Source organism: Myotis lucifugus, unplaced genomic scaffold (genome assembly GCF_000147115.1).
Source record: "Myotis lucifugus unplaced genomic scaffold, Myoluc2.0 scaffold_119, whole genome shotgun sequence".
NCBI classification, from domain to species: Eukaryota; Metazoa; Chordata; class Mammalia; order Chiroptera; family Vespertilionidae; genus Myotis; species Myotis lucifugus.
In genome coordinates this window covers 2,352,096-2,370,065 of record NW_005871167.1, presented here as the reverse complement: position 1 = coordinate 2,370,065, position 17,970 = coordinate 2,352,096, and the positions used below count along the sequence as shown (strand labels likewise).

The window sequence follows — 17,970 nt, the reverse complement described above, 5'->3', positions numbered from 1 at the left end:
GGTGGGAACCACACACATGATGCTGAGATTGGCTGTGGTCTCTTCCCCCAGCTCCCCACTGCGGGACCCCAGACATGCAGGAAATAGTGGGGAGCAGAGGGGTACCATCTCTTTCTGGGAGTTCTTAAAACAAAAGGACTCCTAGAAGTTATGTGCTAGAAGGCAGGAGTAGCCAATGACATGGATAGATCCCACAACAGGTCTTCCACATAATGTGTCTAAGACAGCAGAGGTGTTTCTTTCTTTTTTTTGTTAATCCTCACCCAAGGATATTTTTTCCATTGATTTTTAGAGAGAGTGGAAGGGAAGGAAAAAGACAGAGAAACGTTGATGTGAGAGAGACACATTGATTGGTTGCCTCCTGCATATGCCCAATGAGGGCCGGGGATTGAGCCTGCAACCGAGGTATATGCCCTTGGCCATTATTAAACCCAGGACCCTTCAGTTCGTGGGCTGATGCTCTGTCCACTGAGCCAAACTGGCTAGGGCATTTTAAAAATATATTTTAAAATTGATTTCAGAGAGGAAAGGAGAGGGAGAGGTAGAAACATCAATGATGAGAGAGAATCATTGATCACTGCCTCCTTCACGCCCCCCACTGGGGATCGAGCCTGCAATACGGGCATGTGCCCTGACCAGAAATCGAACCGTGACCTCCTGGTTCATAGGTGGATGTTCAACCACTGAGCCATGCCGGCTGGGCAGAGGTGTTTCTTATGACCACTGTTTCTGGGTGGGAAGAGTATAGTGGACTAAAGGGGCACTCTGGAAAACTCAGTCTGATAGTCTGGAATTGACCTAACCTGTTTTGTGGAAGTTCTGTGTTAGCATCGGGGAACAATTGGTTCCAGGGTCTCTAAGGACTGAAGTCTTTGGCATGATCAAGCAAATATGCTCTTGGGACTCAGGATGGCAAGCAGCAGAGGATGGACTGTGCCTAGTTGCCTCCATGTAAATAACCCTGCTGCCCTAGGCAAGGTGCAAGGCTATGAAGAAAAGGGATTCATCCTCTCTTATTTTGCTCTAGAAATATCAGGGTTATCCTGATGATATATGCTTGTGTCTATGAAGTGCTATACTCAAGATAGATAGGGTTGGATTGAAAGACCTAAGTCTTGTTGAGCTCTTACCACTTCTTAATCAATAAGCAACCAAGAACGAGGGGTTTTTCTTTCACATCTCCCATTCCCAACAACTGATAATCTAAGGAAATCAAATGACAACAATTACAAAGATTTTGGTATGTATACTGGGGAGCAATTGAGCAAAACTCATAGTAGCTTGAGCTCCATCCTTTTCACCATCATTCTACCTAAGGTAAGTAGAAAACCCCCTCCCAATCCCCTTAGTTTCAAAGACACCAGGCTCACAGTTATTCTACTATAGAAAGGTATTTTTCTTTCTCCATTAATTTTTAGAGAGAATGGAAGGGAGGGGGAGAAGCAGAGAAACATTGATGTGAGAGAAACACATCGATTGGTTGCCTCCCACATGTGCCACGACCAGGGCTGGGGGTTGAGCTTGCAACCAAGATACATGCCCTGACGGGAATCTAATCTGAGACCCTTCAGTCTGAGGGCCAATACACTAACCACTGAGGAAACCGGCTAGGATGAAAGGTATTTTTCTTAAGGGGGTAATATTAAAGACAATACCTTTCTTTATAGACTACCTGTTCCAAAGGAACTATAGAGAAAATGGGCAAAATATTTGCCTGAGTCACTAGTTTAGCTGTTTAGCTAAGCCAGTCATGGTGGGCTAACAACACACTGGCACAGCTGGTTAGCGACATACTAATTCTTCTCTGAATTCCAAGTAATTTATAGAGAGTAGTAGTAAACTACTCCCTATATCATTAGAATAGAGGGCTAGAAAATATTCCTGGTTCTCCAAAACTTTATCCCTTTTTCTTGGGGATGTCAAAGTAGAATGGGAAATAAGAAAGACATATAAATCAGGGAATCTCCAGACCTCAAGTGAGAGCCAATAGCTCCATCTAAATGAACAAAGGCAAGTCTACTGAGAGGACTCAATAAAGATGTGTGTGTTTTCTGGGGTAATGGGATACAGCAGTAGCAATGGATGAGGCTGCTTATTAGACATTAGAGCTTAAATTTTGCAAAAATCTTAATGGCCTTTTATACCTAAATCAAACACAGTACTATCTATTAGAAAAATTCTGCCACTTACTTTTTCTACCAAAGGACAGTGAATGAGTCAACTTTAAACCAAACACCCTGGGAAGCTTGAGCCGAAGTGGCAGCACTTCTGTACTCATCCAGTTTCCTCCCCCAAGATAGTGATGGCCAAGTTCTCAAAATGTGGCTCGTCTGATCATCTTCTGACTAACCTGAGAGTTAAAGCACCTAAGCTGAGTCTTGGTCAGGAAAGAGATCAGTTTTCCTTCCCTACGACTACACCCAACATCTAGTCAAGTCTTTCCACTTTACTAAAAATAAAACAGTGAGGGAAAACTACCAAACTCAATTCTGAGCATTGGATTGGATTGTGTGTTAGAGAGAAGGGTGAAGAACAGAGAAAATTCACACTTTATACTCCTGTAAAATCAGAGCTGACTTAGTTTTTACAAGTAGATTCAGTGCCGTGAAAAGTCCAGTTTATTGTGTCTGGGAAGTGGGAAGAGAAGTTTGTGGAAGAGGTGGCAAAAATATCAGTAACCCTCATTGTGGCTTATTTATCAGTGCAATAGAATCTTTCAAAGGATTGGGAAGCTGCCATAGTTATTGCCAATTGTGGATGAGGAAATCTGGTATATCAGTATTTATTTCACAAACTTGGGAATAAAGGTATAAAGCAGTTAGAGAAGATCAGCTTCTAATCATTAGAGTTCTGAACTAGTACCCAAATAGAGAATGAAGTACCCCCGTAAGAGTTCATGGAGCTGCATTTAAATGACCTAGATTTTTAATCAAAATTCAGTATGGAAAGCAGCATCATAAAAGAGGTCTGGATAGGAGAAAGCTGCACCTGCTAACTAGATCCTTCAAGCTATCCTATATAATAAAAGGCTAATATGCAAATTGTCCCCTTGAGAGTTCGACCGGGAGTTCGCTATGAAGTGCGCTGACCACAAGGGGGTGGCGTGGAACATGGCAGGCGACCAGCAGCAGCGGCGGGGCGCTGAGGGAGCAAGGGAAAGAGGAGGCGGGGAAACTGATCAGCCCTGATTGCCGGCCAGGCCTAGGACCCTACCCGTGCACAAATTTTGTGCACCAGGCCTCTAGTTATCTGCATAGTTTGATATAGTTTGATGCTCCGCAGCACTAATAAGGGCATCATTCTTAGCAGTAAGTCTGAATTAGGGCTCTGAATGGAACAATACTCAGATAGGAACGAGTGATGCTTGTAGAGAGCTGGTGTGGTATGATAAAAAGTACACTGGACAAAGAGTCAGTTCCAGTTTTGCTACTAGTAGCCATGAAAACGTGGGTTGGTCACTTAAATGTTTCTGCTTTTGTTTTCTTTCATGTAAACCAGTTTATCAAATCAGGACAGTGAGAGAACTGAATCAGCTAGTGTACTTTAGCAACTGTCAAGCACTGTGCACGAAGTCACACATAGAAGTTAGTTTAAAACTCCTGTTTATTATAGGTATTCTGGCATGAATTCTGACTGAAGTGTACAATGTGGAACAGGAACTTATTTATTTTTTAAAAAGGGGGACTCTATCTCAACCACCACCACAAATGCAGAGCCCTTTCTACCTGGGGCTTTCATATGGACATAAGGGTGGGATAGTCTACGAAAAAAAGTTCAAAGATATGGAAAGGAAGATAAATCCTTCATCCCAAGAATGGAAAATCTCTCTATCCCAACCTTCAGATGGCTTAACTAACTTTAGAAAGGAAAACACGGAAGGGATAACTGAAGTACTGGGGATGAGAGCTCTAACTAATCTGAGTTAGTCAGGTCCTATCAAGCTTAGGATTCAAAAAGACAGAAGCCCTTTGGAAAGGATTAGACCTGAATCCTGGTATTAAATATTGTGCTCTACAGTTTTTCTACAGTAAATGGGAAGAATATATTTAAAATGAGTTGGTGCCAGGATAGGGTCCTAAAGTAGCTCTTCTCTCATCACCACCTTTAGTAATCTTCTGGGGTGGAATGGAGAGACTGAAATAAAAGGGAGGTTCTTATGATTGCTTTGTGGAAAATGGAGAATATTAGATACTGGAGAAGTTAGTACAGCAGCTTTCGCCAACAATTAAGAGCAAGTCATGAACAATCACATAAAGGACATGCTCTAAAGACCTCCTAAGGCAGACAGTCCTTTCTGAGGTTCTTCTTGGGCCTCAGAAGTGGGTCATCTTACCCATTACACATTGTTCCAAAGAGAGAACTACAAAGACAGAGGTGTTTGTATGTATATGTGTTAGTACTATTCTTTCTTAAAGATACAAAACATTCCCTATGCTGGGTCAGGAATAAGCTCTTCATATCATTTCACAGATTCAGAAAAGGTAGCTTAAAAGACATCCATTCTTTTACCTTAATATGTTGAACTCCTCCAAAAATGCCCAATTCCAGCAAATTTCTGGGAAGAAACAGTACCTATCCCATATAATATAACTATTTGGTCCCCTTCACCACCTATCCAGGACTTAAAATGAAATCAGCAACAATAAAAATAAAGTCATTGAGCAAAAGCCATGTTTTTTTAGTTTTTTTAATGGGGACAAATATCCAATGTTGCAAAAACCACAAACTGAATTATTCCACAAGCAGCCATGCATGGAGCAAACTCACTCCGCTGAAAAGATTACAGCAAAACAAAATAAAGCAAAACAAAACAAACAAATAAAAACAAAAACAAGGAAAGATATAGATTACACAGAAGTACCTAAAAATCTGCCTTCTCTTGTGAGAGCTAGAAGAAAAGGCTTCTTTGGAGAGTCTGTTGGTTAACATCAAAGAAAAGCATCATTACAGGATTATATTAACCTCACTGGAAAGCTCAATGAGAAGCAGAGAACATGCTAAGTGGTACTAACCTGATGTCATTTAGATATCCGTTCTGGCCAGTCTAGGTGAGGGGGAGAAAACGGAAAATAACTTATAAGAAAACAGCATGGCATAACCGAAAAGGGTGTCCATGATGCTATGAATACCCAAGGTCCTCAAACCAAGCTCACCCCCCAACAGGGAGAGAGGGAGCAGGGACAGGATGACCCACACCCACGCACCCAATCTGACTTCTCACCTTTAATGGGAAAGAGCATTGAGCATTTTTAGCCTTCCCAGAGTGTTTAAAAAGAGAGGTTGATAAAGGTAGGAGTATGGAAAGGAGGAAGAGGAAAGTATTAACCTAACTATTATTTCCTTTTTAAGCTCTAAATTTATTCTCTCTAGAGGTAAAGTGAGCATAATAATTGGTGTGCTTGTCCTAAAGAATGTGTTTAAAGAAAGGAAAAAGGGAGACAAGAGAAAGAAATTTCGTTTTTTGGAAATCATCCTCAATGATTATTCCATTTCTGTCCTCTACACTGGCCAAAATGAAAGACATTCTGACCTGAGACCCAATGAGAGTAAGAATTGGGGAAGCAGGTACTTTTTAGAGCCTAGAAAAATGAGAAAATTAAAAGCCTGAAACATTCCTTTTGGGGATATTTCTTGAGAAAGCCACTGAGCTGAGTGAAGTAAGCTTTATAGTGGACTCCCAACCCTTAGAAAAAGGTACCAAGAGTATTGAGCAGAGTGGGCTCCACACAGAGCAGAGCCTATATGGGGCAGTTTTCCCAATACACAGCTCAGGCTCCAGAGAAGGCTGCAGCATCAGCATTTCCATCCAAATACCCTTCGTGCCACTTCTCTTTTTTTTGGCCTGCCTTTTCCTCAACTCCACCCTTAATCATCTCCCTTTGACTGGCCAGGTTCCTTTCCACATAGGAATCTTTGGAATATGGTGGACTTTGGCCATTTTTCTTTGTCTACACCTTCTGAGATTCCTGATGCCTCTACCTACAGCAAGATGTAGGAAGTGCTGAAATGAAAGTGATAAATCCGCAAGGTAGGTAGACATATTCTAGTGTTGTTCATATGGAATATGTAGGTAGACATATTCCAGTGTTGTTCATAATTAGCCCCAATACCCTATTAAAAGTTGCTTGTACTTTCAGAATAGCTGTGGCGTTGCTAATATACTGGCATGGTGGGACAGTCATTTTCCATGTGTCAGTGAAGGAGAGGTACACATCACAGTTTGCTATGCTATGATGTCACTGGTACTTCTTAATCTAAAGAGCTCAGAGCAGAGCAAACTACTGAGAGGTAGTTTACTTTAGGGGTTAAGAGCATGGACTCAAGCGTGGCCACCTGAATTAAAACACCAGCTTTTACTAACTAGTGGTGTGATCTTAGGTTAGTTAACCTCTCTCTGCCTCAGTCCCACATTTATAAAATGAGGAAAATAATAAAACCTAGTATGAGGATTAAATAATTTATGAGGAGTGCTAAGAGAGTGTCTGAAAGATAGTAAACACTATATAAATGTTTGCTATTATCATTCACCAACCTGCTCTGTCACAATTTAGGGTCACCACCAGCCACAGCCATGTACAAATGATCTCTTTTCATTCCACCCAATTGGTTTGCAGGTAAAGGTTACAGCATCCTCTTTGAGGATTACCCAATTATCCTGATTGGTAAGAAGGTAAGAAGATTCCTTCTTTTTGGACCTTGGGCCAGAAGGTTTGTCCTATATCTGTCCCCAGTAAAGAGGATCCTTCGAACACGTGGGTCTCCTGAGACAATGGAACAAGTTCATAGAGGAATTCAGTTTTCTTGAAGTTGGAGACAATATTTTTCTGAGGTATGTGATGATGGAAAGGGGTGTGTGTGTGTGTGTGTGTGTGTGTGTGTGTGTGTGTATTCTTCTTGGCGCTTCTTGGCGGAGGGGAGAGTGGGGAAATGGGAGGAGAGTAGTGTCCATCTAAGTATATTGATTATAACTGGCTATGAAGGGAGGCTGGTTTTCCTCTTTTGTTTGCTAATTTGAATGTAAGATGGTGCTGCTTTCTGGATCCTACATTTTCTGGAGATTTTCTGGAGATTTGTTCCCCTCTTGCCTATCTACGGCCTTTCCTGAATTTCTGCTATATTTCTCTTCAGTCTGGTAGGCAAAGGTCACCAGATACAGGAATATCAAGTATATTTGATTTGGCTCACAACTCTTAAGAATAAAGTTGCCTAAAGTGACTCATGCTGGCTTTTGGCCCAAATAGCCAGTCCTATTCTAAGAAGCAAGTTAAGAAATATAGGAAGAAAGAAACTTTCTGTTCAGGTAGAGACTGGAGGGACTAGTGAGTGGTACCTTCTGTGAATATGGAATGTGGAGCTCAGAGAATAGATGCCAGATCTGTGCTCTAACAATCACCAACATATCCTAAAAATGAGGCTGGCCAAACAAGATAAAATGTATAGGCTGTGTGGACACTAAGTCTTCCACTTAGAAGCAAAGATGCCTAAAATGGATAGTGGAAGTGAGAGAGGGTAAGTGGGAGGAGGGTTTGACAGGCAAGATTCAGAGCCCTTCCATAAGCCCTGACAAAACCATTTCTATTTTCAGTCTAATCATATCCACCAAATTCAGCCACTCCATTTGTTCTCTTTGTATGCCATACAGCAGAATGTATTAAAAAATAATATAAATAAAACTCTGCAGCTTCCTAACAAGCCACATTTAATTTTAGAGATCAAATCTGGGGCTGGCTGATTTTGGTTAAAAAACAACAACAACAACACATTTATGGAGGGTTCATTCCATTCACAGTTCCAAAGATTAAGAGCTAAAAGCTATGGGCTGACATCTCTCAGAAGCTACACTTACCTCTCGGGCAAATATTCTCTCTCGGACCCTTTGATATTCCTCCTCTCTCTCTTCTATTGACTTGCTCCTCCTTCCATCCTGCAATGGAACTCTGATCTAGATCGATGAGCAGAATTAAGCTAGTTAAGTTCTCCTCGTACTGCAAGCTCACTGCACACCAGCAAGGAAGAGAAACCGGGAGAGTTTATAGTTGCCATCAAAAAAAAAAAAGGGAAAAAAAAAGCACTAAAATTTCCAGTGTTGGACAGGTTTCACTGGGTACATCTGACCATGCAGTTTGGGAGATCAGGTTTTCTGGATGGTTGGGGCCTCTCCATCTCCCCACCCCCACCCCCAGAGTATCAAGAACAACAACTATTTATGAGGATTGGGTTGCTTCCTTATAGTATTCAGGTACTCTCCAATCAGTAAGGATCAAGAGAACAGCTGAGGGAATAAACAACATTGCTCTGAAGGGAAAGCAAGGGATAGGAGGAAGCTAGAGAGGGAGAAGAAACATGCATTTAGCAGAGCTGAATGTAGAAAAGAGTTTTACAGATCTAACATCTGATATTATCCCTTCTTTAGTCACTAATGAATGCCATGTCCTGAAGATCCAAGTTGCACACAGCTTGGCAAAGAGGGCTTTGGAAACAAAATCCCAAAGGTAAAGCTAAACTCAATGCTTAAGAATTTTTTTCTCATCTTAACTATAACTCCTGGAGGGAGGGAGAGCGAAATTACAGAAATAGAGAAGAAAGAGAACAGAGCAACACAATGAGGTAAAGAGAAAGAAAGGGTGAAGAGAACAGAAAGAAGGATGGACAGAGAAAGGAACAGACAAGATAAGGTGGGAGGAGGGGAGAGAGAGCGATAGGAAGGGAAAAGAAGAAAATGGTGGATAGGGAACCTTACATCCTCTGAGAAATGTAGTGAGGTGACTAGAGGGATGGCTGAGCAGATCACCACCTCTGGCTGTCTACCACCCAACTCTCCAACACTGTCTTTTCCTCTCTTGGCCTGTGAGTTATGAGCACTATCTTGGCTAGGGTGTTATAGAGTGTCCTTTCCCATGCTGCTCTTGAAGGCAAGGAGCTCTGAGGGAGGTAACCCATCAAATGAATGTCATCAGGTTATAAGATTTTGACCTTCAATTCAGAGGCTTTAGAAACTTTAGATGAAACAACCAAGAAGACTGCTGCTCTAGGCTGACTTTCCCCATCTTCACCAATCTCCAGAGATAGGCATACCTTCAGGAGTATCAACTTTTGACTAGATTTAGTTCTCACTAATCTTAAGAACCTAAATTCTACTACATGTCTTTTTACAAATCCCATTCCAAGAAGACACAGGACTTTATGGCGCTATATTGTCTTCAGCCTCTAGTACTAGTAAACCAGTGGCAGAGTAGATGCTGCTTTGAGGTCAGGCAGCATCTCAGCTCTGCCACCGCTGAGTAATGCCACTTCAGGCAAGTAACATCTCTTAGCCTCAGTTTTCTTACATTTAAAGTGGGGCTAATAACCCCCATCTACACTGGGGTGTGGAGATTAAAAGATAATGTATATGTGTTAGAAACAGAATCTAGTTCAGGAAAAACACCCAATAGAATAGCAATTACAGTGTTTATTATTAGTATCACAGACAGAAAGTGCACAGAGCCTAACCTATTGTGAATCAAGCCTGAAGCTGAGAGATAAAATCGGCACAAATTCCACTCATGTGCCTTGAGGCCTGAATAATTCCTGATCCACAGAAAAAAGGTTTTAGGAAAATGGAGAGAAGGGCATCAGGATGGAAAGGCTCTTTCTTATTTTTTAAAATTTGTTTGTCTTTTTGTATATTTCATTGTTTTCAATCAGACCCAGCATGTTTGTCCACAACAGATAATGGTACTTTTCTCAAAAAGACTCCCTCAAATACTCAAGTAACAAGCAGGAAAGTCCTGGTCTCAAGATGATACAATATAATACGGAAACTAATTTTGACTCTAGAGGTAAGATATTACTATAGTTATCATTAATTAGCGAGACTCAAATTGGCACTATCCAACCATGCTCTTCAAACCTTAATCCTGGTTCTACACCTAACCTCCTTTGGAGGCCAAGCAGAAATAGGCTGATCTAAACTCTACATGTAGCTTGAAAACTAACCCCCAAATAATCACTTGCTATCTAAAGGGTGAGCTCGAAGTCAGAGAAGCCAGGCCCATAAAGGAAAGGGTGGGGCAGACTGTTCACTTCTCATTCCTATAGGAGTGGATCAAAAAGGGGATATTGTGTGAGGTTCCCAACATCAAAAGCCAAATTAACTCACTCACCTTGGTGGAAGGACTTGGGAAAAGAATTTGCAGAAAAGGAACAGAAACACCTTTAAATGTGGGTAAATCAGATCACAAGTTTGCCAGTTCAAGGCTAGCCCTGAACTAGGATAAGAGAGGAAGTGGGATAAAGTAGCTTTGAGTGGTTCCCAAAGAAATCCCTAACTATTAAAGAAAAAAAGGAATGAAGTCATCAACTGAATCAAGGCAGAAGTAGGGAGGGACTTGCTTTGTCCCTAAATGATGTGGAATTAGAAGTCAGTGGCAGAACCACGGAGTTCCAGGCCAAATAAGAAAACCCAGCAAACCTCAGCACCATGTCTCTCTGGGCTAAAGGGTGGCATTCAGCACAACAAGTGTAGTCAACCCTCAACATTAAGCCAAAGCCAACTCAGTATAGCTCAATACATTTTTCCATATTTCAAGTTTTCTCCATCCCACAAAAATTCTTCTGCCCTCCCAGTTTCTCTTACTGCAATCTCTCTCTACACCCACCCCTTTCCATTCTTTACCTGGTTATCATCTCGGTCCATACTGGCATCATCTCTCTTGAGAATGAATCTCTGTTGAAATTCTGTATTTTTCTCATCCTTTATATGTTCTGAGAACCTCTGTTCAGGGCTGGGATTGGGAGAAAAATGTGGAAGGAAGGAAGGAAAAAGCCCTTTTGTTAGGAAGCAGACCTCCTAGTACAGGTCTCTTAAATTCCACACTCCCATTCAGGGGATTTCTGGAGTCAGGCATTCAAAAAGTCACATAAGGTGTAATGAAATCCTCAGGGTCTGTTCTTTACACATCTACAACTTGTCTTCCTCCAAAGTTATATCTGTCCTATCAGCAAAGGTGAAGAGAGGCCAGGGCCCAGTCTTCACAAAACATCAGTGCCTCTAGAATCTATATCCAACACCTCACAGGAGTGAGGAAAGAGGAGGAATTGATGATATGGCCTCCCACCCCCACATCCACTTCCTTCCCCCGAAAGACATCTTGATCCTATAACCTTCCTCTTCAACCCCAGAGGCTATCCCAGGAAAGTCTTCCCAATCTGTGGTTTCCTCCCTTACATTCTTGTGTTACTGGTTTTGTTGATAATGACAGCTTTTCCAGTTTGATCAACATTGTGGTCCATCCCAAAATAGGCAGCTACCCGGTGTAATAGCATCCGGTGATATGAGGTCATCTGAGGGAACTTCTTGAACTGGTTACTGAAGGGAAAACCGGGGGGATAAATAATAGCCACTTGTAATTTTCCTTAAAAGTATCTAAAATGGGGAATTTCTTAGGAGAAACAGACATATTATAAGAAAGATATTTATTCAATGGGAACCAAAAAGGTTCTCTCAGCTTCTTTAGCAATAGTCTTTTATAGGCCCACTACACACATTAAGACTACTCCTTAAATCCTAGGTCTTATCTACCTGGATAGTCTACAAGGAAAAAAGGGAGAAATTTAAGAATAATAAAATATGGAACAAGGGCTAGCTGCTGAAAATATATATATTTTTTCAACTAAAGTTTATGCAATAACTTAAACACCACACTTGGTTCTCACACATATACTTTTTAATACATACTGATTACTACCCCCCCCCCCCCAACTCCTTTTGGTTTCCAGTGAATAATTACATCAAAATTCAGACTTTAAGAGAAAGATGAAAGAGGGATATCCTAAAATTGTACCTAAATTTCTTTTGGTGCCCCTCCCACCTCTAAATTTGTATTTCATTCAAATAACTTACTTGTTGTCATTAATAAATTCCAGAATCTCCTGTTCTAATTTTAGCAGCATCATTCTGTCCCTGTTTAGAAAAGATTAAAACAAAACAAAAGCAGCCTCCCATAGGTATTCAAAGCAAGGATTGAGAACACAACCTGCTCATTATAAAAGCTGAAGGGACAAAGAGATCCAACCCCAATAGTGGACCAAAATGCAATGGCTACTGAACCTCACTGACTTTTCTTATGTTACTTTAAAAAAGGAAATTAACAGAGTATGGAATCTCAGAGGGAAGGCCGGGGAGGGTAGGTGGGTGGGTGGGAGGTAATCAACCAAAGATCATGTATGCATATATGCATAACACATGGACACAGACAATAGGGTGCTGAAGGTTTGGGGGGTGGGGAGTGGGCAGGGGCGGGCTGGAGAGGGTCAATAGGGGATAAAAGGGGACATATGTAATACTTTCAACAATAAAGAATTATAAAAAAAAGAAAAGAAAAACAACTGCGTATGCATTTTGCAGATCCTGCTAACCATGTACTTTGTTATCCTTATCAGAAACCTAATTCTGTTGGCAGTCATATTCATATAAACACATACTTTACATTTATTCACCTAATTATTATTCTACATCCTATATGATTTTTATAGCATTTTAAAACTATTATGGTTTAGCTTATGTACAATCAATTATTATTTTTTTCTGTGCTTTTTAATTGTACTCCCAAGCCTTCATATTTCTTTGTCTCTGCATTCTTCTTCCACAGAATTTTTCTCAACTCTTCTGAAAGGAGAAACCTCAATATGAGGATATTCTGAAACCCTCACAGAATGTAAAACTACATTGAAGAGAAATGGTGGTAGGGGGATGGGTATCCTGAGATTCTAATGGAAAAATTCTGAGAAGCTACCTGGCCTTTTGGGTATCCTTCTGGCTGTTGGCCCCTTTGCCCCTTTCATCAAATCATGTTATTACCTTGGGTTCTTTTTCAGTGTGTTTACAAGAAATTCATGTAGGTCTATTCCAGTGGAGTCCGTATATTCTTGGCTGGAGTCTAAAACCACGGCAACAAAATAAATTTAAAATAAATGAAATTGCCTTGCATAACATCTAATCCCAAGCAGAAGCCTACAACCTGATCAGGAGAGATGAGAACAGGAAAGTAGACTCAAACGTTAGGGGTTTTAGCTTAAAAACCAAAATGACTTTGATTTGCCAGCCCCCCCAAATTCCTCATGACAATTATAGAAGGTAGAATCTAAGTCATAGTTTGGCATCAGGATTATAGTGAAAAGCCATCTTACCATCAGTATTTACTGAATGCCCTCACCAAAACAAAGCTGTTTTTATTCTACTTAAGGAAAATAAGATCCAGGTAAGGGCAATCAAGGCTGAATTTTGCATAATCTCAGCAAATATGCTCAAATGTTGATTATTTATATGATTTTTTTTGTAACATTTTAATTCCATGGTTGCTTTTTTCCTCTCAACTATCATTTTATGGGACCATGTCTTTTTGCTATCAGCCCAAGAGTTTAAAGCCAAAGAGAACTTAATAATAATATGCAAATCTGCACTGCTAAAAATAATTACTTTAATTATCCCAAAATATGAAAGGTATCTGGAGGAGCTGCAACCAGTGATGATACATGTCACTGTTTATTCCAAAGCAAAAATAAAATCAGAATTGACTACGTCTTCCTATGGGTAGCACCAATGTTAATAGAGCAGCTCTCTGGTATGACATGAGCCCCTAAGACAGGGTTGGATAATGCATCAAAGAAAGTAACTTTGTTAGGTACCTTCTCAAGCAACCATGAAGTCCATAGGACACAATGAACTGTTGGGCCAGTTAGGCCAGCAGATGCCAGACTTCAAGATGGAAGAAAAGGGCACTGAAGAGCCAGGCCCTAGAACAGATTAGGAAAGAGGGAAAGTCCTCACCTCTAGATAGCATCTTCCTTGGAACCTTTTCTTTGTTTTTGTCCTTGTCTTCCTTTTCAGAGACATCCTTTGTGGACTTTTCTTCCTCTTTGTCAGAGGGGCAGCTGATGTGCAATTGAATTATATCCTTGGACAAGAGTAAAGAGAAATATAATCAAAGGGAAATGGATTTTAATTCTCCTGTAACCCCCTTAAATCTCAGAGAAGATAAACTTGGGGTGGCAGCATTCTCTTATAGAAGAGGGTATTTTATTAATTAAATTGTTTTAGCTTTTGTTTTAAAAAAAGGATAAAGGCCAAACCTTTTCTACAATCACAGCCTTATATTATATAGGCAGCTCTAGTTACACTGGCAGTTCTTGGTATAAGAATTAGATGGAAATGGTTCTAACCACCAGAGGGAAAGGGTGTGGGTGGGAAAATAATATCCAGCCCTGGGATCGGCTTGTCTGCATCATCGTGGGTGGTCCAGGTGTGAAGATCTATACTTCATGATCTCACCCAGGCCATGCTTTACTATAATGGCTTGTATCGAAGCTCCTGATTTCCAAGCCTAATGTTGATGTGGTTGCTATACTAGTTTACAAAACAACTGCCAAACTCAAAAGCTACACTTACTCTTATAAAGGACCTACCTGGGTTTCTAGTGACCCATCAGCAAATGGGGCAGAAGACTCCTCACACACTGCCAGACTGCGTACCAACTTGAGCTTGGAATTAGACTGAGAAAAAACAAATAACATATATATTCCCTTGGCAGACATTCAGAAAGCTTTTGGCTGAATGATGGACATCCTCTTTGGCTCTGTTGCTGCTTCTATTAAATAAGGTTTTTTAAAAAACAGATCCTACTTGCCAGTTCCTGATTCACTTGAAAGATAATTCTCCCCACCCCAAAAGAAAGATAATTCTCCTGCTTATAACAGTAGACATATAAAAACAAAAAGGCTACTTTAGACAGATAGGAAAACCACTTCACTTGGCCCTTCCATTTCCACCCCCCTCTCTCTCCAGCCCAGTGCTCCAATTTCAGACTCAGAAGTTTACTGAGAATACACAACAGTAGACCTTAGTAGAAAGACCCCAGATTTAAGAACCAGAAGCCCTAGCTTTAACTCCTGTTTTTTTGCTTATGGACTACAAGAACTTGAACTAATTACTTGACCTCTCTGGGTCTCCGTTTTTCAATAAAACTGTGATAAAAATACTGAAAGAGCTGTTGTGAGAATTAGATGACATAAAGTATGTAAACATACGTATCATAAATAGTGCCTAGTGTACAGTAGACAGTAAATGCTAAATGACTCTAAACCTTAGGTGGTAACGATGGAAAGAACTGTCTAAGAAAAGAATAAGGAGAAAGATAGAAAACCATTCTAACAATTGGGAATTAATGTGATAAAAAGTGAATCCATTTGGTTTATTTCTACTGGTGGAAGAATCCCAAAAAGGTCTGAAATCCATTTTGCAAATCACTGCTCTCCTAGGGATCTTCAAAGTCAAAAACTATAGAGCAGCGGTTCTCAACCTGTGGGTCGCGACCTCTTTGGGGGTCAAACGACCTTTTCACAGGGGTCACCTAAGACCATCGGGAAACACATATATAATTACATATTGTTTTTGTGATTAATCACTATGCTTTAATTATGTTTAATTTGTAACAATGAAATTGGGGGTCACCACAACATGAGGAACTGTATTAAAGGGTCGCAGCATTAGGAAGGTTGAGAACCATTGCCATAGAGTGACTTATAAGAAATTTACCTATAAACATTTACTGAGTTCTTACAATACAATCGAGGTTTACCATGAATACAAAAGTACAAAACTTGGTATATGTATTCTATGTAGAGCAGTATAGTGAAAAATATTTGCAAGTCTGTCCTGGACTATGTGGCTAAGTTAGAGCGCCAGCCTAAGCACCGAAGTGTCGCAGGTTTGATTCCTGATCAAGGGCACATACTTGGATTGCATGTTGGATACCCCTCCTGGTGGGGTCGTCAATGGGAGGCAACCAATCAATGTGTCTCTTTCACATCAATGTCTCTCTCTCTCTCCTCCTTCTTTTCCACTCTCTCTTAAAAAAACAAACAAACAAAAAAAAACTCAATGAAAAAATATCCTCGGGTGAGGATTAACAAAAACAAAACAAACAAAAAACTTGTAAGTCTGAAGAACTGATTTCAAGCCTGGTTCTGCCACTTACTAATAAATGTCCTTTGTCAAACACACTCAGTCGCTATAAGCCCGTTTCCTCAACTGTAAAATGAAGATAATAACTATCTTACTTAACTCAAAAAGTTTAGGAAGGCCCTAGGTCAGTGGTCGGCAAACTCATTAGTCAACAGAGACAAATATCAACAGTACAACGATTGAAATTTCTTTTGAGAGCCAAATTTTTTAAACTTAAACTATATAGGTAGGTACATTGTTATTAACTTAATTAGGGTACTCCTAAGCTGGCCTTTGCTAAAAACGTCCTCAATCTGATTGAGGTACGTTCGCTGAGGTCGACCCCTTCCAACTCTCCCATCCACACTCGTCTTGTATACTTGTTTCATCTATCTCCTTTCCGAAAACCGACTTCTGCGCATGGGCCACGAAGTTTCAATCGCACTGTACATGCGCGCCCGCACGTGGTATTTTGTGGAAGAGCCACACTCAAGGGGCCAAAGAGCTGCATGTGGCTCGCGAGCCGCAGTTTGCCGACCCCTGCCCTAGGTGGTTTGGCTCAGCGGATAGAGCGTCAGCCTGCGGACTGAAGGGTCCCAGGTTCGATTTCAGTCAGGGGCACATGCTCGGGTTGCAGGCTCGATCCCAGGTGAGGGGCATGCAGGAGGCAGCCAAACGGTGGTTCTCTCTCATCATTGATGCTTCTATCTCTATCTATCTCCCTCACCCTTCCTCTCTGAAATCAATAAATATATATTAAAAAAAAAAGAAAAAAGTTCAGGAAGAAGTGATATAGCAGTGAACACCCTCTGACTGAACTTTAATGTCAAGAACATCACTGTGGATTAGGCCATATAAAGCAAGACACAGATTTATCATACATAGTGGCCTTCTTTAAACCCAAGCAACAAAATGGCTGGGCCACTCTCAAATTCTACCATTATTTTTCTGGGGGAAAAGGGTGGATGCCCTTAATTATTACTTCTGGTGATAATTCTTCCCACGGCAAGAAAAGTTTAACATTTTACAGTTTTCCAACTAAAATTAATATGCTAGCACATACTAATAATATACAGTCCTTCCTGGTAACACTACTTAAAATAATCTGCGATGTGCTAATTTTATCATACAATGATTAAAAACTAAGTCTTCCTCCTTGTCCAACCTAAAAAGTAAAATATATATTTAAAAAAAGGGCTATATTTTTAGGATGTTCAAAATCTTGAATCATTTCTACCAATGGGGCATGATTAATCTAAAAAAAAAAAATTCATAAAGAAAAAAATGTTGAGGGAAAAAAGTAGGACTCATATAGCAGCTATTCTCAGAGAAGCCAGAGCTGAGTAGAGAAACTAGCATTACAGTAGAACTAGGACCAATTTGCTCAGGCTTTTGTGGGTATCCCACAGTTAACAGAAATACATGTGGCTGAACCAGAGATAATGGAGAAAAATATAGCTAGACCTTACAATAGGATATGTATGCATGCATGTCTCTCTGTGTGTACATGTGTATGTATATTCACAATTAGGCAGAAACCTTTGCCTATGTATAATGCAAATAAATGAGATATTAGTGATAAGTTTATTTGTAAAACGTATTACTAATAACACCAGGAAAGAAGCTATAGAGAAAAGGTGCTCACCTTGGCTCTTTTCCTGGCATGACCATGGTTGGATGTCCGCCTCTGTTAGAAGGGGATTAGAAAATATTAAAGGTGGGGAAAATCAACACAAGTTAAAAGCAATACAAGTTTAAGCACTAACTGCAAAACTGTTACATAGCCAAATTATGATGAGACCCACTTGGTGTGGTTATTCCCCTGTGCTACAACTCTAGCAACCATGACACAGAAGCCACTACAGGCCACTTATAGACAAATCACCATTCACCATGCCGATAAAAAGTAGGAAGACATTGACTGGTTGGCCTATTCCACAGATTGATAAAAATTACTTTTGGGTAAACCACAGAACACTCTTGTTTAT

General features: G+C 40.4%; 1 protein-coding gene across 19 annotated transcripts in view; it reads right to left on the bottom strand.

Moving 5' to 3' along the window:
• The window catches only part of R3HDM2 (R3H domain containing 2), a 129,538-nt gene that overhangs the window by 24,163 nt on the left and 87,405 nt on the right, over nt 1–17,970 (bottom strand). For 7 of the 19 annotated variants that reach the window (XM_006093586.3, XM_006093589.3, XM_014459909.1 and 4 more), the window contains 10 exons: nt 17,628–17,669; nt 14,446–14,532; nt 13,811–13,937; nt 12,842–12,920; nt 11,885–11,944; nt 11,210–11,350; nt 10,658–10,766; nt 7,847–7,942; nt 5,013–5,044; nt 4,862–4,915 (listed from right to left, as the gene is read on the bottom strand). In XM_006093586.3, coding sequence (XP_006093648.1) covers nt 4,862–4,915; nt 5,013–5,044; nt 7,847–7,942; nt 10,658–10,766; nt 11,210–11,350; nt 11,885–11,944; nt 12,842–12,920; nt 13,811–13,937; nt 14,446–14,532; nt 17,628–17,669 — 827 coding nt within the window. The remainder of the gene's footprint in view (nt 1–4,861; nt 4,916–5,012; nt 5,045–7,846; nt 7,943–10,657; nt 10,767–11,209; nt 11,351–11,884; nt 11,945–12,841; nt 12,921–13,810; nt 13,938–14,445; nt 14,533–17,627; nt 17,670–17,970) is intronic. The other 12 variants (XM_014459918.2, XM_023757956.1, XM_023757954.1 and 9 more) reach the window with 4 other exon arrangements.